This window comes from Sphaeramia orbicularis, chromosome 8 (genome assembly GCF_902148855.1).
Source record: "Sphaeramia orbicularis chromosome 8, fSphaOr1.1, whole genome shotgun sequence".
Classification (NCBI taxonomy): domain Eukaryota; kingdom Metazoa; phylum Chordata; class Actinopteri; order Kurtiformes; family Apogonidae; genus Sphaeramia; species Sphaeramia orbicularis.
The window spans coordinates 24,569,184-24,595,581 of NC_043964.1; the positions used below are offsets into that span (position 1 = coordinate 24,569,184).

General features: G+C 35.8%; 1 protein-coding gene across 3 annotated transcripts in view; it reads right to left on the reverse strand.

Annotated features, from left to right (window-relative positions):
- The window catches only part of asic2 (acid-sensing (proton-gated) ion channel 2), an 862,844-nt gene that overhangs the window by 34,324 nt on the left and 802,122 nt on the right, over positions 1–26,398 (reverse strand). For all 3 annotated transcript variants that reach the window (XM_030141224.1, XM_030141222.1, XM_030141223.1), the window contains 2 exons: positions 13,710–13,860; positions 13,307–13,363 (listed from right to left, as the gene is read on the reverse strand). In XM_030141224.1, coding sequence (XP_029997084.1) covers positions 13,307–13,363; positions 13,710–13,860 — 208 coding nt within the window. The remainder of the gene's footprint in view (positions 1–13,306; positions 13,364–13,709; positions 13,861–26,398) is intronic.

A 26,398-nucleotide genomic window follows, 5' to 3' on the forward strand; every position in this document is an offset into this window, starting at 1 on the left:
CACTCATTCAGACCAGAAAAACCCAAAAGTACTGCATAATTTAGGTAGTGGCTGCTGTGATTGACAGGAGGGTCTCTGTGTCTGAGTAGGGTTTGATTGACAGCTAGCGTTAGCTCAGCTGCACAGTCAGACATTCAGAGCTGTTGTTTATCGGATAAAACTTTTTTCTCTCCCTGACAGGCAGCTCTGCTACAGCTGTGTTAAAGGACTTACACCAACAAGACCCTCAGAGGATTCTGCCATGAAGTTTACCACTAGGTCATCACAATAACTGAGGTAATTTAGCTGCATTAGCTTTTAGCCTGAATTCAGATTGAAATACATGGTTAGCCTGCTAGCATGCTAGTTAGCTCAGGTAGCCTAGTTAGTGTTATCATTAGGGACCAAACCATGGTACTAAACAGGGTTCCAAATAATTAAACACCAAAGTAATGATAAATTCAGATGTTACTGGTTTTCACAATGATACTGGAGAAAGAATAATAGAAAAATAGGTCTCCTGTGTATTACAGCAACATAAAAGTTTGGATAATTTTTCTCACTGACTCTGTTTCTGACTAATAGAGGGTATGCACGTGACGCCACCGCTAGTGGATGTCATCGCGGCAGAAAGAGGGAGATTAGTGACAGCGTTGGCTTCAATACTGTCTAAACTGAAGAACAATAGTTAATAAAAAAATGGGGAAGAGCTGTTGTGCGATTGATTGTATGAACAGGTTTGAAAAGCAGTCAGAGCTATCGTTTTACAGGCACCGAAAGACAAAGAAAAGAGGAGTAGATGGATCCACAAACCCAGGAAACCAAACCTAGATTTGTGGATCCTGTTTGGTGTCAGGTAACATTAATTTATTCTGTATTTTTGGGTCAAATCAGACCTTAAATGACGTATTGTTTTGGCTAACGCTACTTCTTAGTCAGCTCTTGGTTTCATGATCAGATCTTTCATGGTTTTTGTCTTCATTTTGTGATTCTGAACCCTGTGCTCCTACATGATTTGTAAACTAACTTAAACTGAGGCTAACCTAGTTTTTCAAATATGGGGGAACTGGAGAATGAAGCTACGACAGCGTATTAGAGCCACATAAGAAAATAAAAACAATTGTCAATACGAGTATAAAGTCATAAAATATTGATATAAAACCTGTAATTGCATGATAAAGCTGAATACATAAAGAATCACAATGTTGTGAGAATAAAGTCGTAGTTATAAAAAACCCCTCATAATTTAATAAAAATGTCATTCGTTTATGAGATTAAAGTCGTCATATTCCAACAATAAAGCCATAATATTACAAGAATAATGTGGTAATTTAAAAACAGGTGGAAAAAATATCATAATTTACTAGAATAAAGTCGTACCCTGCTGGTCCACAGCAATAGTATCTGTGTTGTATAAAGTACTTGATATGAAGTAGACTCAGTAAATCTCCTCAGTACCAGTAGATTATGCATATATTCACTGGGGCCAGTACACAGTCTTCTGTAAATGAACTTTGGTTCAGATGGTTCTTGGCCCTAGTTTTGGACCCTGGTCATCATTGATGATAAAACCATATATATTTGTTTCAGGTAAAAATAGCGATGATTATACACCCTGGATGTCTGGATAAACTATTTCAGGTCACATGTCAATGTTCATGGGCCACTTGTTCTTTGGTAGCTCGTACGGATCCATGTTGAGCCCAGTTGTCCTTAATTTAATTTCATATTTCACATTTTCCCGGTCTTGCTGTGTTTATTGCTATACTCCGTCATGTTGAGCAGGTTGGTTTTTGACACTCGTGACGTATATGCATACCCTGTGATGGATTTTTGATCCAGATCTGAGTTCAGGTTTCTCAAGTCTTTGCATCTTCCAGCAGAAACATGAGCGATTTATCACAAAACCTGAATAAAGACCACCAAGTATCAGCAGAGAAATGAACAGTTTGACGTTTAGTTTGTGGTTGAACTCTCTTGTGTATGTTATGTACTGCTTTGTCAGCAGCCTGGAGCCCAAACACAAACATGAACTAATGATTAAATAATTAAAGCTGCTGATTATTCTGACATGTGTATGCTCATATTATATTTACTGTGAAATGGTTAGAGAATCATCTGAGCCGTCGGTCATAGATTCACAGAAAACCACCATAGAGTCAAAATACTGACAGCCCTGCATTCAGTATTATATTATTGTTTAAAACTGTGCTATCTTGTTATCTTGTTTAGTTTCTGCAACTTTCCTTCTTGTAAATAGGGTTGGCATAAATAAGCTGCTGCTTCAGCCTACGCCTTTTTGCCCATGTTTAATACAGAAATCCAAACTGTATGTATGTATATATCATGTTCTGTTAAATGGACGAATAAATTACCACTACTACTCCTACTACAGTATTATACTATATACTTTTTTTGCTCAGGAAATTGAAGTTCCAATAGCAGCACAACACCAGATATACACACAAGAGATACTACAAGAAAATAGCAAAACAATAACTATAAAAAAGAAAACAGTATTGAAAAAACAGGCAATTGCACATTGTAAAGTACTAGTAGAAAGAACAAGTAAAAAGGTGGTAATAATAAAGTAATAATAATAATACTAATAAATAGCTAATTATGTTGCATGTATGTATATTATATATGTATGTATACAGGGTGGGGAAGCAAAATTTACAATATTTTGAGGCAGGGATTGAAAGACAGTGTATGACCAATTAGTTTATTGAAAGTCATGAGAATTTATTTGCCACAAGAAAATTTACATCATAGAAAATGTTTTTATTCTATGTGTCCTTCTTTCTCAATAACTGCCTTCACACGCTTCCTGAAACTTGCGCAAGTGTTCCTCAAATATTCGGGTGACAACTTCTCCCATTCTTCTTTAATAGTATCTTCCAGACGTTCTCGTAATAGTTTTGCTCATAGTCATTCTCTTCCTTACATTATAAACAGTCTTTATGGACACTCCAACTATTTTTGAAATCTCCTTTGGTGTGACGAGTGCATTCAGCAAATCACACACTCTTTGACGTTTGCGTTCCTGATTACTCATATGGGCAAAAGTTTCTGAAAAGGTATGGATAATAGTGTTAGGTATGATTATGACATCAATATATGTTTGGTTTCAAAACAATTGACGTAGTGCCTGCTGAGAAAAAACAACTAAATGTTCGTTGTAAATTTTGCTTCCCCACCCTGTATATGTATAGTTTGATAATCACAGAACAAAAGGTGTAATAAGGTGAAAACAGTCATAACAATATATGATTATTCTAATAATAATAATAGTAACAGTGCCATTCTGCCCTCCGCGACACTTTTGAGCATAAATGAAGAGTATGACTTTGATAAATTCACAACGAAACCATCTCGTCTCGCTGTCATGAGTCTGTGATGAGTTTGCTCCTGCGGCAAATGTCATAAGTACAACGTTACAAAGGTGTAAGGGCAGAACATTCATGAAGTCACACCAGAGGAAATCAGATCAACTGCAGCGTTTAAAAGAAGAAAGACAAACCCTCTGAAGGAGTGAGACAGTGCCATTCAACTGAAACACTTCCCTGTTCAAGTCTCTTACCTTTACAAGACACTTCAGCTCAACAGAGCAAATACTGGGTTGTATTATACGACTGTAAACAGAGGTGCTAAAAGTACAGATACAAGTACTTTTACGCCTTATGTTTTAACAAGTAGAAAAGACTTCCACTTCCCAGGAGTGTCTCTGTTCTTATTTGTTTAATTCACACTTTTAAAGAATATCAGTATTCTGGTCGTCCATCTTTAAATTATCGCTCTGTTAGTACCATTTTGGGATAATGTCTGCCATGTTGGATTTGTATTCCCAGGTGTGTTGGACACTTCCTAATGACCTTTGTGCACAGTACTTAACCTGTTCAAATCTTCACCCATATAAAACCAAGTTATGATCAGAAAAGAGCAAAGGTAAGACATTTATAATCATCTCTTCATACTAATGTTATTTTTTCTGCTCTTTGGCTTGTTCAGTGAGTTTTAATGGTAGAAGTAGGCTAATGTTGGATCTGCTAACTGTTAGCTTATACCCAGATAGCAAATATTTTGGCAGTATTATGGCATACATTTGGCATTTTTGGCTTTCTTTTGGCATTATGAAAACCTTTAGGCTTAACTGTGGTATGATTAAGGTTATCCATAATAGATATGGAGGCACCAGCAATATATGGCTGAGTTCTGGCATATGTCTGGTTAACCAAAAGACTGGGCAAAGAGTGGGATCAAGTATAGGGATGGTATGGCATGTTTTGGCAACTTTTTGGCTGGATTATGGAGATTTGGGGCTTTTCTGGGACAATTATGGCTATATTTTGGAAGTCCGCAATTAGTTTTGGGTGAATTTTGGCTTCCTTTTGGTTTAATTTTGGCTTGCCTATTTTGGACCATGCAGAACTTTGCCAAATGGCATGCCAGTTTTGGGCCAGATTTAAGCCAGAATGATTTTGCTATCTGGGTAGCGGTGCAAAGTTTGTTGCATTGGTGTGTTTTATTAAATTATTCTTGACATACGCTGGTCTCAGACTTTTGGTTTGTTTTGGATATTTGACCAGTTAAAAGGTGGTTGTTTGGATTGTGTTCTGTTGTCCAACAACTGGTTTTAACTGTGCGATTTTGGATCGTTTCTAATTTAACCCCTGCCCACATTGTGCGACTGACTCACGCATGAGGTAAGCCAAAACTTGCCGGTGAGGTGCACACACCATGCGGTCTACGATCCCATGTGACTTTACCGCACATACTGTATGAGTGAATGTACACGACAGCTGACAGTCCGCAGCCACACACTGACACTATTTCATCTTAGTCCTTAAAAACCGGGAGCCAAGATTAAGGCAAAAATCTGTGCTGCATTGACAGGCTTGGCAAATGTATGCACAGACACTAAAAGAAAAAAGTCCTGTCATATTTGGACACACTTATGGCTGCAACGACGAGGACAGGATGGATTGTTTATTGCCGCATTTCCACTGTCTGGTACTGGCTCAACTCAACTCGACTCGACTCTGCCTTTTTGCGTTTTCATTACGAAAAAGGACCTGGAATCTGGTACCTGGTACTAGTTTTATGGTATCACCTCCGCTGAGGTTCCAAGCGATACTAAATCGTGACGTATAACACTGCAGACCACTGATTGGTCAGACAGTTTTCTCTGTGACCCGCTGTTTTACAAAAAACAAATGCGGAAGTTGACAGTAAATATAGCGGTACTTTAATCCACATGATAATAGCCCAAAACTACACCATGGTCGGTCAAGGAGATTCAGTCTTTGGTGGCCGATGTAAAAATTCAGATGAGACAACAGGCAACAAGTGAGTTTATCAGCAACTCATATAACGCATATTTTGCACAGGGAGCTGGAGGTAAGATAACAGCTAGGCTAAAGCTAACAGTACAACTATACTGAACTTTTTTTTTGTTTGTATCTCACAGCCTTTTTTATTCATATGGATACATGATATAAGGGGATTTCAGGACCTTTTACGTATGACCGTGGAAGATTTTAATGTGCTGCACCAGAAAGTTTCTCCACTCATCCAAAAGAACGACACCCACCGCAGGAAGGCTATTACCTCCAACGACAGGCTTTCAGTGACGCTCCGTTTTCTTGCAATGTTTTGCGTTTTCTCACACTGTAGTTGTTATCAGGTTGTCACGGCCGCAGTGGTATTTCTGTGATTACATGCTGCGTAGTGACATAAAACCCTAGCAATCATCTGATTTCTGACTGTGCGGGTGCCGTGAGCAGTCGTGACCCTCTGCACACTGCACGATAAAGACGCCAAAGCTGACATTCAGCCGTTTTAAAAAGGGTCGTACGGAATGAAATCGTGTCAAATTCAGACTGAAAACCGCACAGTTTGTTGTTTTATTGAGCTTTTAACTGACATTCTTCTGGTTATGTGGATATATAGAATGGCTATATTGCTACAAACATCACCATGGCAACACAGATGGAACTATGACAACCAGGTTTAAGAGGCTACTGAAGTATACAGGTTCAGGTTAGCATTAGCTCACCCATGGCCATCACTTTTTCCACTTCTGGCTCCAAAAAGTGAACATGACGCCCAAAATAATATCGATATTGAATTTTATTATTATTATTATTGTGACTTCACTTTTCTTTCTCTTGCTTTCTAGCCTCTCATAAATTATTCTTGCGCATAAATGTTTTTAACGCTGCCCTGTAAAGTGTCCTTGAGTATTCTGAAAGGCATTCATACAGTATATGCAAACATCTTCGGCAGCCTTTAGTTTTGTTGTTTTTGCAAGGTTTCTGAAATGCTTTTTTTTTTTTTTTAACTGTTAACATATTTGCTGTTACTACAAAGGCTGAAAAATGCATACATGTGGTCATGCATTCCAGAAAAAATTATGAATATTATGGAAGCTACACTGGATCATCTGGACAGAAAAAAGGATACAAGACCATGAAAACCTCTGAGATATTCTAAAGGTGTGTAATATACACAAGGTTATTCAAGAAAACAGTAGGAAATGGACTGAATCTAAAGGGAGGTCACAGTAAACACTGACTGTACCTACAGGAGCTGGTTAGTTCTGATAATAAAACTGTCAACATATTTCCAGCATATTTCATGTTAAATAAAGACACATCCATTACAACACTGTGAAAAAAAAAAAAAAAAAAATCTTCAACCTGCTGATTTTAGGTGTGTGACATTTATAAATCTCATCTTAAAACTTTTTTGAAAGCTTTTGGTAAACGTGAACAAGTATTTATTTGGTTTAATTGAATTTTAAGTAAATGATGTTTTTTTTTTAACGTACTTTTTATTAATCTTTTAAGCATTTTGTAGCATTATTTGAAAAAAACAAATAAAGTTTCTTCTTCTTTTTCTTGTTATTATTATTATTAAAGACACACGACCATTACAACCTGGAAAAAAAAACAAAAAAGTATGACTGCCTACACTAGATAATGACGATGATTATTATTAGTATCATCATCATCATCAAACATGACAACATTGACAACTTTTTCCACATTGTTACCAACTTAATTTTCATTATTTTGAGGATCTATTAAAATGTATTAGAATGGTTTAATTGTTGCCATGGAAACAGCCACTACTTTTTACTTCACATACATTTCTGAGACTGTGCTTATTTACTTGATTTTTTATTTATTCATTTATTATTAGTATTTTTTTTAACATCTCTGTACTTCTGTTTGAGTAAGAATATGTCGACTTTTGTCACCTGCTCCTTTACATGTTGAAACACACCTAGCTGTCATAATAAATAGTTTAAATAAGTATATTGTTGACAGAAAGAACACTGATGGAAGACAGTTTTGACAGGTTGCTTGTTGTGTTCACAGCTTTTATAGAAATTGGATATAATTGTGTTTCCTGTCTTGGTTTGTAATTATAGGCCGGCTTTGTTTCCTCAAAAGCAACCGACGAGATAAGCGAACGGCTCACAGACAACAGATGCAGCTGTCTCCTTTTAGGAATATTTCCAGTGTCGGCTCCAAAAACTTGAGCGACACAGTTATAGATAAAGAAAAAAAAAAAAACAATCAAACTTTGCTGTGTGAAATCTTCTCTGGTGGGTAAAGCAAATTGGCACTGAACTAAACTAGAATCCATTTGCATTCAATGATCCAAGCTGAGTGTATGTGTGTGTATGTGTTGGATTGTTAAAGTTTCACTGTTCCAAAAGCCAATGAAGCCAATTACACTAAGAAAAAAAAAAAAAAAAAGGGGAAGTCGTGTCTGGAATGAGCGTGGATGCATTTGTACTCCTCCTGCACCAAACTGTGGAACTCTGTGGTTTTAAGTGAGCGTTAACTAAGACTCTTACAGTGTAGGAGTTTATAGCCTTGATACCGACTGCCTGAAAGTTTTTTCTGCCCTTGGCTACACTTTTTTTCGGTACTTTTGTGGATTTCTAGTGATGACTTTCCTCGGGGTGACGGAGTGGAGAGGCCGGTGTAGGAGGAGAGAAAGTTTCATTGATGTTACTGTTAACTCCCACTGGCCAACAGCAGGACGTTTAAAGACCACCGAGTATTTATCAAAGATCTAAACCAACTCTGTATTAATGGATTATTTATGTTCTCTGGTTATGGCCTTTCAACGTTCAGTTATGGAGGCTGTAAGAAGAAATGCGGCTTAAAGCAGAACGGCAGTGAAGATCGAACATAAGATCTGTGAAATACTGGAACATACTATTACTGCCAAACATTTCTACTTTTTAGCAACTTCATCATGATAAAATTAGATACTGGTGTATTTTTGATGCATGGTGCAATATTTTAACAGTATTATTATTAGTTATTACCCTGGGGAGGAGAGGGGTATTGTTTTTGGATCGGTTTGTTACGCCTGCCAAGGAGGTAATATAGACTGATCCCTTCTCGGTCCAGGACTGAATGCAGTAGGAGGTCCTTCCTGCCGGCTGCCATTAGACTTTACAATATCGCTGTGTGATAAATTATTGTATGCTGTGCATACTATAGGTGTTTTCTTTTATTGTATTATTTACATTACTTTATTGTACATGTTATATGTATGTGTGTATATATATATATATATATATATATATATATATATATATATACTTATACTTATATATATACTTATATATATACTAAAATAGTTAAGGACAGATTTTGATGAAATTTTCAGGAAATGTTAATACTGGCACAAGGAATAAATGATGAAATTTTGGTGGTGATCGGGGGGGGGGGGGGGGGGGCACTGATCTGCCTTGGCGGAGGTCTGCACTCTCCGAGTGCTTTTCTAGTTTTAACCAAGTTTTTGTTTGAAGGACAAACTTCATAAAGCCAGTATGTGTAAATGATGAGTTTCACACTTTATTACTTTATTCAGTGACTGATAATGTCTGTGGGGACATGGCGTTGATTTGTTTGATGTTTTGGTACGTCCCCCTACTTGATGCTACAACCCCTATATAAACAATGAGCAACACTAAACAAAAACTACAAGAAATGAACTGAAAACGAAGAGAATTCCACTAAAGTCAACTGCAAAAACAACCCTATGAGAAAGAATTTAGATAATCTTGAATATTACTACATAGTCATGTATTCAGTTAATAAGGTGAGTTTTTACCTGAATTAAGCCAAAAAAATCCTGAATTGAGCAAAAAAAATCTTGAATTAAGCAAAAAAAAAAAAAATAAATCTTGAATTAAGCAAAAAAAAAATAAAATCTTGAATTAAGCAAAAAAAAAAAAAAAAAAACTTCAATAAAGCAAAAAAAATAAATAAATCTTGAATTAAGCAAAAAAAAATTAAAAAAAAATCTGCCAATGGAACAAGTGAAAATTATCTTGGTAAGATTTCTTGAAATAAGATTTTCCAGATCTATTGTCAAAAAATAAGTTCTTATATCTCACTGAAAAGTTACTCTTTAGGTGATTATGTCTTATTTTAAGTGTAATGAGATATTTTGACTAGAAATGAGAAAAATACACTTGGTAAGATTTAGATTTTGGCAGTGTAACCCCTGTCCTGTTCTCCCGCCAGTTAATATCCATACAGTAATAAAATAATTAAATCCAACCAATAGGGGGAATTGATCTAAGATTCAAAACCCTCTTAGATCAAAACGGTCAAGCAAGTCGTCACCCAAGTACACGTATATTGGAGGCCAAATTGCTGAAAAGGACAGGGTAAAAAAAAAAAAAAAAAAAAACTAAACTAAAATATTGATACTGATATTTTTCTCTTTATGCTAATATAACATAGAGTGACAGATCTTTGTTTGAGGAGATCCGAGCATTTGTTGAAAATAGTTCATGTCAGAATATTTTTCCTCTAATGTATCCTCCCTCACCCACTGCATGCTGGGAAACAGTCCAGCCCTCCGTAAGCCTTAACACAATAATCAGATACAGGAAACAGATTAAAAAAACCGCCTCTTTATGACCCCGCTGCTTTGAGAGGCTACAAATCCTTTAAATGACGTTTTAACACTTTTACGGGAATTTAATTTTGATCAACTGACGATGAAACGCTCTCATCTCACTTTCATGAGTCTCTCATGAGCGTGTTACGGCAAAGGTACCGCATTAGACTGAAGTACTTCATAAAAAATCCCACCAAAGAAAATCAGATCAATATCTAAAACCTGATAGATTAAACTCACATTTAATAAAACTCACAAAGTTAATAAAAAAAAGTACCGTCTGAATAAATGAGTCAAAGCTGCCAAAACCTTTTTACGTGGCTGTATAATTGACTTGAATGCAGGGAATATGGCCCATTATCAATCTGACCATCCAGCCATTAAATTGAACTCTTAACACTGCAGTCCCTGTCGGTTCTGATGCTGGTTACATACTTGATGAGCCCTTCGTTCACAAGGGAAAATATTAAGATAGCTCCACTTCTTTTAATAAATCAAAAAGTTAAGCAGTTATACAACACTTTGGACTTTACACAGACTACACTCAGAGTACGGTGGCTTCATTATATCAGCTGAGATAACACACAGAGTTACTTCTAGAGTGCAGAAAATAGACCCAACAGCCACTGTTGCTTCCAAACGTCATCACATCCTTATGGGAACAAACACCCAGAGGCCAGTGCAAGATGTTCTTCCACTGTCTGACAAATGTTTCACCAGGTTTATTTAGTAAAAATACAGGAGGGTTGTTGTCCAAAACTACAACAGTCCCTCCTCCACAAAAGCAAAAACTGTTGTTTGTCCTAAAACAATGAAATTAACAATCCATTGAAAAGCAGCAGGAGGCAAAACAAAGAGGAAAACATACCAGACGTTGAAAACACACACCTTCCACCTTCCTACTCCAGCTTTTTTAAATTAAATAAAATAAATACAGACACAATTTGACTTGGTTTGATTCCACTGTGTTAAATTAGCATTGTTATTTGGTTTTACTTTGGGTTTAAAATGAATAATTACTGCTCTCGATCACATATTTAACCCCCCCATCATCTGCAGAAGCTTTTACAGCCTCTAAAAACAGTCAAGGTACAGGTAACTAGTTCCTCTCGGACCATATAATTGGATACTAAAGCTTTATTTCCATCATTAAGCAGCAGACTAATGTCAGCAAATTTACCGACACCCTTCCACCGACAATGAACTTTTGTTGGTGTCTGCACAGGTGGTTCTCCACATGGGGTCTGCGGCCCACTAGGGGGCCTAAGAGAGGACAGACTGTGAATATTCCTACTAAAAATACAGAAAAATGGCAAAATAAGAAGAGAAACAACTATCTAACTGAACAAATCTTGGCTTTTTAGTGCCGCATTTGCATAAAATAACTGCTGAACCCTTTCATAGCAACTAAATAAACTGATTTGAATGTAGTGTTTTGCAGTAACATGGCCGTTCGCATCGAAGCTGGTATTTTTTCATGTGTCTATTAATAAATGTAGTGAAGTATTGTACACACTCTGCAGGAAGGAGTTTTCTTGTCACCGAAGCACCTCCACATTAAAATACCACATTAATGCAAAGCATATGTTAGTCAGGAATTCTGCTAGCACTTTGGCTAGTGCGTCACCCAGTTTGCAACAAACACGTTAAGTGCATATATATATTCCCTTCTTTCTTGAGCCTGGTCATGCAAAATGAAATGCGATTAATCTAGATTAAAAATGAAAGATTAATCAAAATTAATCCACACCAACACTGTGATTAATCTGAATAAAAATGTTTAGCCTTTAACAGCACTACACTGCAAAAATCGAAATCTTACCAAGTGTATTTTTCTCATTTCTAGTCAAAAATATCTCAACAAACTTAAAATAAGACATAATCACCTAAAGAGTAACTTTTCTGTGAGATATAAGAACTTATTATTAGACAATAGATCTTGAAAATCTTATTTCAAGAAATCTTACCAAGATAATTTTCACTTGTTCCATTGGCAGATTTTTTTTTTTTTTTTTTTTTTTTTTTTTTTGCTTAATTCAAGATTTCTTTTTGCTTAATTCAGGATTTTTTTTTTTTTTTTTGGCTTAATTCAAGATTTTTTTTGCTTAATTCAGGATTTTTTTTTTCTTTTTGCTTAATTCAATGTTTTGTTTTGTTTTTTCGCTTAATTCAGTATTTTGTTTTTTATTTTGCTTAATTCAAGTTTTTTTTTTTTGCTTAATTCAAGATTTTTTTTTTGCTTTAATTCAGTATTTTTTTTTTTTTTTTGCTTAATTCAATGTTTTTTTGTGTTTTCTTTTGCTTTATTCAGGATTTTTTTTTTTTTTTTTTTTGCTTGATTCAATGTTTTTTTTTTTGCTTTGCTTTTTGCTATTTCAAGAAATCTTACCAAGATCATTTTCACTTTTTCCATTGGCAGATTTTTTCACTTGAATTAAGCAAAAAAAAACAAAAAACAAAAAACAGAATTAAGTCAAAAAATCTTGAAATAAGTAAAAAAAACAAAAAATCTTGAATTAAGCAAAAAAAAAAAAAAAAATCTTGAAAATCTGCCAAAGGATCAAGTGAAAATGATCTTGGTAAGATTTCTTGAAATAAGATCTATTGTCTAAAAATAAGTTCTTATATCTCACTGAAAAGTCACTCTTTAGGTGATTATGTCTTATTTTAAGTGTGGTGAGATATTTTGACTAGAAATGAGAAAAATACACTTGGTAAGATTTAGATTTTTGCAGTTTAGTAATTATACTTACACCAGCTGTTGTAGTTTTTAACACTTCTAGTTCAGTTTGCTCCCATTTTAGACAGATAGAAAACAGACCTATGTGCTGTGCTTTGTCCTCTCGTCTGTGACTGGCACTGTGGATTGTTGGTATTTACAACGGAAACATTTAGAGTCTCCATGGAGTAAATAAAACCTTTCAACAAGCTCTATTGTGTGTGGTTGTGTCTATTTTCTACTCTATTAGGTGTTTTTGATCCAGCGCTGTCCTATTGGACACCGGTATGTACTTGTCTTTTTTCTTTTTTTTTTTTTTTTTTAACATTTTCTGATTCACTGCGTGTGCAATTTCTTTCCACCCAAGGTTCAATGCCAGGCAGAGGGGATGTTCAGTACAGCTGTAGCTATCACTGTTCCCTGCCTTTTCTTCTTTGTAATTCAGTGCTTTGGCATTCATGATACACTGGAGCTGCTCTTAAGTTAAGCCGTCTCAAGATTAAAATTCTCCTCTGTGTTACACATCTTTAAAGTAGGTTTAACATTAAAGCTCTGTACCAACAGGAAAAATAATCCTAATCTTTGTGGAAGCAAATAATGTCATGTAACATCGGAGCGCGCGTTTGTCGTTCACGTTGACGAATGTGTGTGTATTTGAAGACTTACCGAGGGCAGGTTCAGCACAGTCCTTGTACTGTTCAGGCGTGCAGTACGAAGCGTCACCTACAAACAGTTCAATGAAATGCATTACAACACGGTTCTAAAGCTCCAACAGTTTTTAATTACATGACTCCCTAAAAACTCTGCAAACAAAGTGTAAACCGTCAGATAAATCTACAGGAAATATGAGGCGCAGCACCTTTTTCTGCCAGACATAATCCCCGAGCTTTTTCAAATGCCAGCTCCAAATCCACTATTGATTTGTCATATCAATATGAGGCTTCTCAACAGCATTTAATCTCACATAAAATATGGCAACCTTGCTGAAAACTCTCGTTGATGAATGGACACTCGATATACCCACCCACTTTTCTAATATTTTATTTGCTGACCAGCGTTTAGTGCTTACCGGGCATGTGCACCATCCTGCAGTTGCAGTTCTCCACAATGTAACGGGTTTCACAGTCGATCCTGCAGGCGGTCACGCTGTAGACCTGGAAGAAACCAGACTCCAGAGCCTTCGACTCGCACTCTCCCCACGGGGGAGGCAGGTAGGTCAGCTACAAGAAAGACAGAGATAGAAAGAAAAAAAAAAAGTAGTGTTACTGGAAATATGAGAGATTCTACTGCTCAAATAAAACTCAAACTAACAGTGAAAATGTTATGTTGACTCAAATAAAAATCTAAGGGAAAGTTTGTCTATGTGTATTATTTCCACGTTAACCCTATAACACCAAAAGTATCATATTTGATACATGAGATTTGAAGCCCTCTACATGATCAGTGTGATATTTTCTTTCTTGAAAAACCTGATGTATACAGGGTGGGGAAGCAAAATTTACAATGAACATTTAGTTGTTTTTTCTCAGCAGGCACTACGTCAATTGTTTTGAAACCAAACATATACTGATGTCATAATCATACCTAACACTATTATCCATACCTTTTCAGAAACTTTTGCCCATATGAGTAATCAGGAAAGCAAACGTCAAAGAGTGTGTGATTTGCTGAATGCACTCGTCACACCAAAGGAGATTTCAAAAATAGTTGGAGTGTCCATAAAGACTGTTTATAATGGAAAGAAGAGAATGACTATGAGCAAAAGTATTACGAGAAAGTCTGAAAGATACTATTAAAGAAGAATGGGAGAAGTTGGCACCCGAATATTTGAGGAACACTTGCGCAAGTTTCAGGAAGCGTGTGAAGGCAGTTATTGAGAAAGAAGGAGGACACATAGAATAAAAACATTTTCTATTATGTCAATTTTCTTGTGGCAAATAAATTCTGATGACTTTCAATAAACTAACTGGTCATACACTGTCTTTCAATCCCTGCCTCAAAATATTGTAAATTTTGCTTCCCCACCCTGTACAATTAGATACATGCAATACAGTGATAATCCACCAGGGGGAGGAATTTGTTCATCAGAGGCCTTTCCAGTGACACTACAAGATTGTCGTTAATGTGGAAGGAGGAGGAACTTCGCCAGTTTTGAAAAATAATTACCAATTTGTTAGACATGTTTGTGTTATATTATGGCTTTGTTTGTTCAATAATAATAATAATAATTGAGCACTGAGATCCAATGTATCAAATGTGATACAAAATTGAAAGTCATACATGGAGATTGATATTTGAAATTAAAAAAAAAAAAAGAAAAAAAAAGGTTGTTCAGAAGGACCAATAAAGGCTCCAGTTTCAAAGAACTGGAATTTTCTGTCAGTGATTTAATGGTTCAGGCTTTACAGGGTTAAAATATGTAGATATGACATAAATATATCATTAGAGTTCCAACATTATATGAAAGAGATATAATGCACAAATTGGATGGCACTGTTAATTTTATTGTACTTTGTTGTTACAATGACAAGAAAGATATTGTATTGTATTGTATTGTATTGTATTCTATTCTACGTCAGTGTAACGTGCTGAACTGACTGTATTCACAGCCATGGACAGACATGTCACTGTGACCACTAGAGGGAGTAGGGAGTCATATGGTGACAGAAACAAATGCTAATGTTGTGTTCTGGATGAGAAACCACTTTGAGTCAAAATAAGTGACAAAGTGGTAAAAACTAGAAGCTCTAAAGGAAAAGAATGGAGTTTAATGCTGAAATGGCAGCATTTCTTCTACATGTGAGTTTGAGTCTGAGGCTTATGATGGTGTAAAGTTATTATTATGGGATGTTACTATCTTTGCTAAGTTGCCATTTGTTGATCCATGGTTCAGACTAAACTGTGACAGTTCTGACCTTGTTTGTTGGATTCCAAACAGATCTTCATTTGACAACACAAATTGTCCAGAAAACGGAGGTGATTTGTAGTTTTACTGTCTGTTTTCAGTCTAAAAACAGAGCTAAGCTAACAGAGCTATAATGTAAACTATCAGCTGATGCAGCACATGACAATTATAAGACACATTGTTATTTCTTTGTTATGTTTTTGTCGGCGTTGGTTTGTCTGTCTGTCTGTGTGCAAGATAACTCAAAAAGTTATGGACGGATTTGGATGAAAATTTCAGAAAATGTTAATACTGGCACAAGGAACAAATGATGAAATTTTGGTGGTGATCGGGGGGGCACTGATCTGCCTTGGTGGAGGTCTGCACTCTTTGAGTTTTAACTAACTTTTTGTTTGAAGGACAAACTTCGGAAGGCCAGTGTGTGTAAATGATGAGTTTCACACTTTATTCAGTGAGTGATAATGTCTATGGGGACACGGCGTTGATTTATTGGATGTTTTGGTACCTCCTCCTACTTGATGCTACAACCCCTATATAAACAATGAGCAACACTAAATAAAAACTACAAGAAATGAACTGAAAACAAAGAGAATTCCACTAAAGTCAACTGCAAAAACAACCCTATGAGAAAGAATTTAGATAATCTTGAATATTACTACATTGTCATGTATTCTGTTAATAAGGTGAGTACATTTTAATGAGCTAACTTTTTAAAGGGGTCATATTTTGCTAAACCCACTTTTATTAGTCTTTGGTTCATTTATTTGTGTATTTGGACCCTAATAGTTCATACAGTTTGAATTTGAACCCTTCAGGTGCTGCAAAGTTATCTTTAAACTCATTTTGGCAAGAATCAAGTTTTAATTCCTGCTTAATTTATTATGTCTACAACTAGTTACGTCACGACATTTGCACATATAAGGTCAAGACTTCCGACGAACATTTCTCCGAGTACGACATAATTGTTTGTCATCAGTAGTGGTTGTAGTAAAAACTGAAAATATGTCCAAAGTTCGTGCTGATTACCTAAACTGTTCAGTTGTTGGTTGTATTAACGAACACAAGTACTTGAACAGGACAGAAAGCATGGTCAACAACCTGGAGGGGGCGGGGTGTGAAGTGGCTCATTTGCATTTAAAGGGCCAGCGCTCAAAAAAGACCTTTTTGGTGTCATTACTCAGAAATAGGGTTGAAGATGGACCTGTGGAGTTGAATTAATGAAGAATTCAGACCCAAGCATAGCATTTACAGTTTATGTAGACCACAGGGAAATGTTTTAAAATGCATAATTCCATTTAAAAAAAAAAAGCAAAATATCATCCTTTAAAAAAAAAAAAAAGCTAATGAAGAGTGAAATTGCAAGCAGTGAAAACTTTTTGTTAAACTGAGAAATTATGCAAATGGTCTCATAAAAATAAGAAAAACACTATTGTTTTTCTGCCATTGCCAAGATCACTTTCATTTTTAAGAAACAATAACAATTTGTTCAACTGTTTTTTTTAACCACATGGAGCATTTACAAAAAACAATGGTTTTTTTAAATTACTGATGTCTTTAATCCAATCTTTTTTCAGCCTCTACAAATGCTCGTAACACAAGAAAAACTAAAAACGAACACTAGAAACTAAATTAACCCTTTCATGCATTGTGGTCACTACAGTGGATATCTATTCTACAGCTGTTCTCTTGTATTTTCATGGATTATGTTGTTTTAGTTCCATATCAGCCAACACAGTGGACGCCTATGCATCATCCCATACACTGCATTCATACCATTACTGTAACTTTGCTGTTCTAAATAAACATGATCTACACTAACATGTTTGAGTGTAAAAAAAAATGGTAATTGTGATTAGACTGTACTTAACAGTTTTTTTTGGGGGGGTGGGGGGTTTGCATGTCATCTCCATGAAGTGAGTAATAACTAGTGTTAGAGTATGTTAAAATGTGAGAAAACATCAGATTAGCAGCATTAAAAACGTTTTTATTTCACACGTTTCATACATTCATACGTTGTTTTTTTTTTTTTTTTTTTGCATATTATCTGAGTGAATAATAACTAGTATTATAGTATGTTCAAATGTGAGAAAACATCAGATTAGTAGCATTAACCTCCTGAGACCCAGGAAAGTGAATTTTTTTTTTAGCTTTTTTCCATTAAACAATTGTCTTGATTAGAAACTACATAATACAAATTTTTTTTTTTTTTTTTTTTTTTTTTTTTTTCTGAGACATTTTTTAAAATTGTTTTTATTTATTTATTTATTTTAATGGAATTTCCTTTACAATGGGCAGCATTTTTTAAGTAAAACTGTCAAACTTTTGTCCCCTACAGAGGGCAAAAATGCACTGCCGGGTCTCAGGAGGTTAAAATGCTTTTATTTAAGTTTTCACACAGAATGTCAGTAAATGCATGTTTCTTTGCTTCTAAAATTAAATGCATGATATCCAGCTGAGTGGACATTTTCGTAACTCGGTGAAAAATAAGTTAATAAAAAAATTCAATGACTTTTTTTTTTTCATGCCTAAAGAGGAATAAAAACACTCAGGAAAAAAAAAAAAAATCTTGATTCTGGTTCTCATAATTCATGTATGAAAGGGTTAAATCCAGTCAGTTCTTGAAAAATAAAACTAAAAATAAACTCAAATACTGTCTCAAACAGCCACATTTTCTACATCTTGAAACCCCCGTCCATGTGTTAAACGTGTCGACATCCTGACAGCATCTCTTCCAAAACACGTTCCTTAGTGCTTGAAATCCTGCCAGTGGTGCCAAGCAAAAAGAGCCTCACAAAAAACCAGGCGAGCGGTAAACAATTCAACAGATAGCCAGGCTCTGTTTGAAAAATCCCATAACACCCTGCGTCGGGGAGCACAAAAGCTCCGAATGTTGTCCTCCTGCTCCTGCGGCTTCGAAGACGAGGGACGGCAGATGAGGACCGAGGGACGCCGGGGCCGAGCGGTGTGAAGCCCCATCTGCTCCACCATACCGGCAGCAAGCTCTGGCCGTGATCTCGGTATCCGTCACCCGGCACCGTCGGCTCCCTGGGTCCCTTCATTGTCATCACGACGCATCCCACCTGAGACGGCTTCCTCTGCCAAAGGAACTATTTTTTTTTTTCTATGAGGCAAAACACTCCATCCTGCCAGGTGAAATTTGGCTGCAGTTTGCTTGTTAGTTCTGACAGTAGTTGAAACGCTGCCCCTCATATCAGGTAATGATGTAGCTCAGCCTTTGGGGATTGTGATGCTGGAGGTGTACAAACACAATAACCTGTCCTAAAGCCTCAGCGGTAATTAACCCTTTAAGGATGATCGTGTCTCCGGCGCCGCATTTTCTGCATAACCATCTTTTTTTTCTTTTTTTTTTTTTTTGTATTAGTAGTAGTAGTTTATTCAGTCATGACAACACCAAATATTGTACACAGTATTGACATTTCACGCAAAAGAAAGAAAAAAAAATCACAGAGTCACAAAATCAAGAATAATATGTTGAATAATGACTGAAAAGGTATAGGCAGAAGCAGACTGCTTATCAAAGCCTATCCTATATTACAACTTTTTAGGCTACCAACCTCCAAAGAAACAACAACAACAACAGATAATTAATCGCATTTATAAGCTTCAAAAATAGCTTTACAAACCATTTTCTTAAAAACCAAAAAAGAATTACATGTTTTTAAATTTATGTTGGCATCATTCCAAAATTTAACTCCAATAATGGACACACATCTCCTTTTCATACCTTTTTTAGCTTTTTGTACAGTAAATTTGCAAACACCTCGGAGATTATATGGAATGTCCTGAATTGAAAAGAACCTCTGTATTGGGTCAGGGAGCATTTTTGATTTTGCTCTGAACATAATTTACATTATTTTATAATAAAAGAGATCATAAAATTTCATCACATAAGAATTTAGAAAAAGTGGCTCCGTGTGAGCATAATAATAAGCCTTATTGATAATACGTATAGCTCATTTTTGCAGTTTTATTATTGAATTTATGGTGGTTTCGAAGGTGGATCCCCACAATTCCACACAGTAAGTTATATAGGGAACAATTAGTGAGTAATAGATTAAATGCAAGGCCTTGGAATTTAATACATTTCTAGATTTATACAGGATTGCAAGTGATTTTGAGATTTTCCCTTTAATGTATTCAATGTGTTGTTTCCATGTTAGCTTTTGATCAATGACACCTCCAAGGAATTTAGTCTCAGAAACTCTTTCAATATCAACATTACAAATTTTTAATTTAACATTACAATCACTTGCATTTAGATTCCCAAAAACCATAAATATTGTTTTCTTAATGTTTAAAGATAATTTATTGACGTCAAACCAAGTCTTAAGATTTTCCAGCTCCATTTCTACACTACACAGAAGTTCCTTTAAATTCTTTCCAGAGCAAAACAAATTGGTATCATCAGCAAATATTACATATCATTCAAATGACTGTAAGTCTGGAACTATTTGCACTATTGACATAATCCAAACATCATCTGAAATCTTAGATTTAGAGCTTTCTATTGATGAACAACACATCACAGTAGAGGCCTGCATGGCTGAGGGGGAGGGGTGGAAGTGGGTGGAGCAGAGAGCGGCATAGTGCAGTCGGTGAGAGAGAGATGGAAGATTTTTATTACTTTTAGCAACATTTTAGATGTGTTTTTGCAGTGAATTCTTGTAAATAATTATATACAATAGTGATGTTGACGAGTGTTCTACGAGTGTGTTTTGCTGTGTTTTTGTCAAGTTTAACTGTTTGTTTGTTTGTTTGTTTGTTTTTTGCAGATCATTAATGTTTTTCTCAGTAAAATGACAGGCTCTGACCAAAACTAGATAGAAAGTGGTACAGAGGCTAAAAATGACTAGAAATAATTAAAAAAATAACATGGACACAGAATAATCTAGACCACAGGTGTCAAACATGTGGCCCGTGGGCCAAAACCGGCCCTCCAAAGGTTCCAATCCGCCCCACGGGATGTTTTTATGGAGTACAAAAACTACACTTAAGATATTAACAGTTAAGGGTGTTGACTAAAGCCCAATGTGGTCTAAAGTAAAATAATAGTCTAATAACCCTTACAATAAAATGTGAACAACCTGAAAATTAAGTACAGTTTTATCAATATTCTGTCCGTTACTAAATGTTTTGTGGATTTGTAGATCCAATTTGTAAATTGTGTTAATAAGTTGACAGATAATATTGTAGACATTCTTATTTTAGTTACACATTCCAAACTTCAAAATTTCAACAATATTATGTTTGTGTAACATTGTGTGGAATGCCCATGTATAAGTGATAAGTTGAAGCATAATATTGTTAAAATTTAGCTTATTTTTCTTAAGAAATTCAAATTTTGTCTGGTTATTCACATTTTTTTGTGAAAACATAGTTTGTAAATGTAAACATTTTCATAATTTAATGTTTTTATTGTACTAAAATGAAGAGAAAAACTTGGAGTTGTCATTATTTATAGGTTTTTATACTATAATTTTAATGGTTTGGTCCGCTTGAGATCAATTTTTTTTTTTTTTTTATCTATTTTATGGTAGTGTGATTGTGTCTGTGTGTTTTTACTTTCTTTATCTATTTATTATGCGAGTGTGATTGTGTATGTGTTTTTTTTTATGTCAGGCATTGTACCCTTTAGGATCGCACTTTTTAATTTCGTTGTACAAATGTACAATGACAATAAAGTTCTATTCTATTCTATTCTATTCTATTCTATTCTATTCTATTCTATTCTATTCTATTCTATTCTATTCTATTCTAAATTGGGCTGGATGTGGGCCCTGAACTAAAATGACCTTGACACCCCTAATCTAGACAAACAAAAAAAATGTTTGAGCACATGTAAAATAGTTGAAAATTTATTCCTATTATCTCAGTTTACAGTTGTTTTCATAATAAATATGATCAAAAAAAAGTCTAGTCTTTTTTTTTTGTTTGTTTTTTTTTCTTCTATAGCACACTGTTTTGAGCATTTATTTCACACAATAATGAAAATGAATGTCCAGATATTGAAAGTTAAGTTCTTTCTGAAAAACGGTGCAAAAGAATTACCAAAAAACACATTTTCTGACACATTTATTGCAAAACTTAAATAAATCTCAGCGGCCTGTTATAATTTTCATCCTTATAGGGTTAAACATGCCCTACCTGATGCTGGCAGTAAACGAGAACGATGAATAACGACACACAGATGCTATTAATTTTATTAGAGACTTTACAAAGATGCTCCTCAGCAATCCTTAACCTTTAAAACCACCTTCACACCTCAGCTAATCTGCAATTCAGGCTTAATTAGAGTCAACTGTGGCTGATTCAGGATCTGATTATTTCTCCATAATCACATAAATCTGAGGTGCTCAATAACACTTTCCACTGCTTTGAGACCTGCTGACATGATTATGGTCTAATAGGACCTAAGGCTTATGCCCTCACTCACTAAGACATTCATCTATGCTGCATTCAGAGCAATGTTCTAATTTGGTCAGCGAGGACCACTGTAAAAGAAAAACCTAACATGTCCGCACTTGAAAACCCTCAACCTTCAGTCCACGCCAGGGTTTTTCAACTGTTTTGAACTAAGCCCCACTAACAGCATCATCAGCCTAAAAATTTGTGGAAGGGGGTGGGGGATGTATTTCTATAAGAAACGTGATGGACCTGTAATTGGAGGACATGGCGGGTTATAGCTCTATAGATAAAGCTGTGAGAAAGTGAAAGTGAGCTCCCCTCACCTTATCATTGACTACCTGCTGCCCCTCAAAAAAACATTTGTGATGGGGGGGGTCGCCCACCCCCCACTCATGGACCTCAATCTGTCCTCAATCTGGATCTCAATACATAATTCTACAACAGACCTACAGTTGTGGAAAAAATTATTAGACTATCAAAAATGATCAAAAACAATATTTACGCAATCAAGTACTAACTCCTGTGTGTATCATGTGACTAAAACAGACAGAAAACTCTTTCAAATAAATGTTAAAAGAGTACTATTTGTACGTGTATTAATGCTTTCATTTATATTGCTGCATAAAAATCTTAATTATCTGAGTGTTTCAATTGTATTTTACGGTCAGTGTGCCTTAAATATCGACCTCAAAAATCAGCTGTAGATATCGACCATCGGCTGACCAAATTTTTAAAAATCGGCATCAGCCTTAGAAAAACCCATATTGGTCTACCTCTACTAAGAAGAGGGTTAAAGCTATACCTACCGACGTGGCATTTCTCACAGCACTTAGTAAAAGTTTGAACATGAACAACCCGCCTCCCTCTAAAGCCCCACCCCCTTCCCTCTGCCTGAGCACTGAGGCTCCTCCTCCTCTCTCCTCCTCTCATCTGATGCGCGATGGAAACGGTGGAGGAAGCAGAGGCGGAGGTCCGGTCCGTTTTGGCGTGTCCGCGGACCCCTCCCTCGGTAATCAGATGCATCATCCACCTGCCGCGGGCCTGCGGCTCCTGTTCCATCAGTAGACCTGGTCTGTGCAGTACTGGGCCAGTGTCTTCACTGCAGTGCCCAGGGGATGGGTGCGCGCACTGTGAACGTGTGGCCTCCGCGAATTTTCCGTGGACATTTGAGGTTTCATTGTCCATACAATTATCATCCTACATCATCTTACATGTGTGACACCATGTACATGCACCTGTATGAGTCCCACCGTCATAAAAGCTGAGCTTTATGCAGACCTGTTCAGTCCAGTTCACCTGACTTCCGGACTTTTATCTCCATCCTTCATTCATCAGACTCCCGTTTGCTCCCCTCAGTTGTCGTTTCTGTTCATAAATCCGTTTCTTCCCTTCCACATGTGCATGTCAGTTCTATCCATACACATCCTAGACAGTAGACTGTGGTCAGTGACAGGAGAAGCAGCGCCAGTGAAGCGTCAGATTCAGAGGGACACATATTGGATGTGAGACGGAGATAATGGATCAGATGCTGGACGGCCGTAATGGATGATTGACAGGAGGCTCAGTCAGGTTCGGCCAATTATTTTATTCGGACCGACTAAAATGATTGGTCAGACTTTTATCAGAAATATATGAGAATTAAACATTTTTGAGTTTCAAAACCTGGCGGATTTCTTTTACATTTTAGTTTGACACACACTTATTAGGAGCATTTTAAGATGACAAAAGAAAAGTGTAAAAATGCCACATCATACGGTATAGCTTTAACTCAAAAATATGTAATTATCATCAGCAAAAGTATGAAAATTCCAAATGTTTTGATATACACTCATGGCAACAATGGCCACCAAAAGTCATCAAAAACCATGATTATGCAATCAAGTACTAACTCCTGTGTGTATCATGTGACTAAAGAGACAAATGAAAACATGGAATGTCTAAAAGCACTGTTTTTGTCAGTACAATGCCACAGCTATTGATGTAAGAACTGAAGTGATTTTGGTTATTATCAAGAAAACATGGAAAATGGATAGATATCAGCTCTGAAATGAAACTCTTTTGAGCTATTTTTGTTGTTATCATTATATTTGTCCAAACAAATGTACCTTTAGTTGTACCAGGCATTAAAATGAACAAGAATTTGAAGAAAACAAGGGGTGGTCTAATCATTTTTTTCCGTGACTGTATATGTGGAGGACCTGTCGATAAAGCTGTGAGAAAGTTAAAGTAAGCTACTTTCACCTTATCACTGACTATGAACCACTGGTCCTTGCCAAAGTTTTTGCACATATGGACGGACGGAGGACAAACTGATGACAATACCCTGCAGCGAGGGCAGAGGGTAAAAAAAAAGATGGATTTGGAAAGAGCATGGTAGTACTGGGCATTCTCACTATGCATTCTCGGCTCATATACTGTTGTTTGTTCAGGGTGTCACATTGTGATGCAGAAGTGCAAGGTCGCCATCAGTTTTAGACATGAGGGGAGGTCCGACAGACACCCAGACAATGTCATGGTTGTTGACAAACTGGAGATCCTACATTAATCCTAAGAAATAGACCTCTCGTTGATGCATGTGCACCAGTTAATCAGTACAATCATCTTCACATACAAGCAAATCACATTGTGTCATTAATTTAACCTCCTAAGACCCACTGTCCACATTTGTGGACAAGAGTTTCACAACTTTATTAAAAAAAAAAAAAAAAAAAAAAAAAAGAAAAGAAAACTGTCCACCACAAAGGACATTCCATAAAAAACGTAAAAACTGCATCTGAAAAAACTGTTGCATCATGATGTTTCCAATATAGGCACTTATTTAGTAAAAAACAAAAAAACTTGTACTTTGCTGACATGTCCTGGGTCTTTGGAGGTTAAGTCATCATTAGCCCTAAATACTACTACACCTACTACTACTACTACTACTACTACTACTGATAATAATAATAATAATAATAATAATAATAATCATCATCATCATCATCATCCATGCCATAAATCTTAGGCAGCTTTAACCCTGTAAAGCCTGAACCATTAAATCATTAACAGAAAATTCCAGTTCGTTGAAACTGGGGCTTTTATTGGTCCTTCTGAACAACCAAACTTTTTTTTTTTTTTTTTCAAATATCAGTTTCTGTGTATGAGTTTCAATTTTGTATCAAATTTGATACATTGGGTCTCAGTGCTCAAAAATTATTATTTTTGAACAAACAAACTGGTAATTCCTTTTCAAAATTGGCAAAGTTCTGCCTCCTTCCTCATTAGTCTCATCTTTTAGTGTCACTGGAAAGGCCTCTGGTGAACAAAACCCTCACCCCTGGTGGATTATCAGTGTATTGTATGTATCTAATTGTATACATTAGGTTTTTCAAGAAAAAACAAATCACTGATTATGTAGAGGACTTCAAAACTCATGTATCAAATATAATACGTTTGCCGTTATAGGGTTAAGCTTTGTCGTTTTTGCAGGGTTGTGATGAGTGTATGTCTTTAATAGTAATAATTAATATTACTACAAATAATAAAGTTCGTTAACCACTTTCCCAAATAATATTAAAAAATGCTTTACAACTTAAATAAAAGCAAATAATAAAAAAAAAAAAAACAACTAACTGAACCACATAAAATAAACTAAATAAATACACATACATATTTACAAATACAGTTCATTATTACCAAAAGCCTTCACAAGAGTTTTATAAACACCACAGACCTAAAATCAGCAGGTATTGCCACGATTTAGCCTTTTTCATGACTGTGTCACAGTCTGCATGCGATGCAAATGTACATACAATAAAAGAAGGTGACTAGATAAAACATGAAGTATGTCGAGTTCTTATTCCTACAATGAAATCCAAGTAAAAGTACATTCTCATACCACTACAGTATTTTAATTTAATTTGCATGCTTTTATATTTTTTCTTATTTGGGGTTGCATAATAAAAGCTAAAAGCGGCACAGCTGCTGCAGCCTAAGCCAGGAGGAAAGCTGGCAACAAACTGCCCTGTGAATGTGTAATCATTATCTGTGCTCTATCATTAAGGCACAAGTGGATCTAACTATAATTAGTAATGCGGATTCCATTAAATCAATGTGCCGCTTACATGTATTTTCATGGCGTGTCAAGTGATATGATTTTTTTCTGGGTTGCAAGTTGGTAGAAAAATTTAGAATAATATAAACTCCAACACAAAACTGAAATAACTAACAGAATATGCGTCAGTTTTTTATATTTTTCCACAAGACCACTTTTACTTTCCTGGCTGATTATGCGCATTTTTTTTGTATATTTGCACAGCTCATGTATTTGCCTTATTTGTAAATGCCATATTTTTTTCATATGCATGTTATTTTGTGCTTTAAAATACACAAAAACCATTCTCTGTTTTTGTCTTTTAAAAGTATAGGGCGCTCCCAGCAGCGTTTCT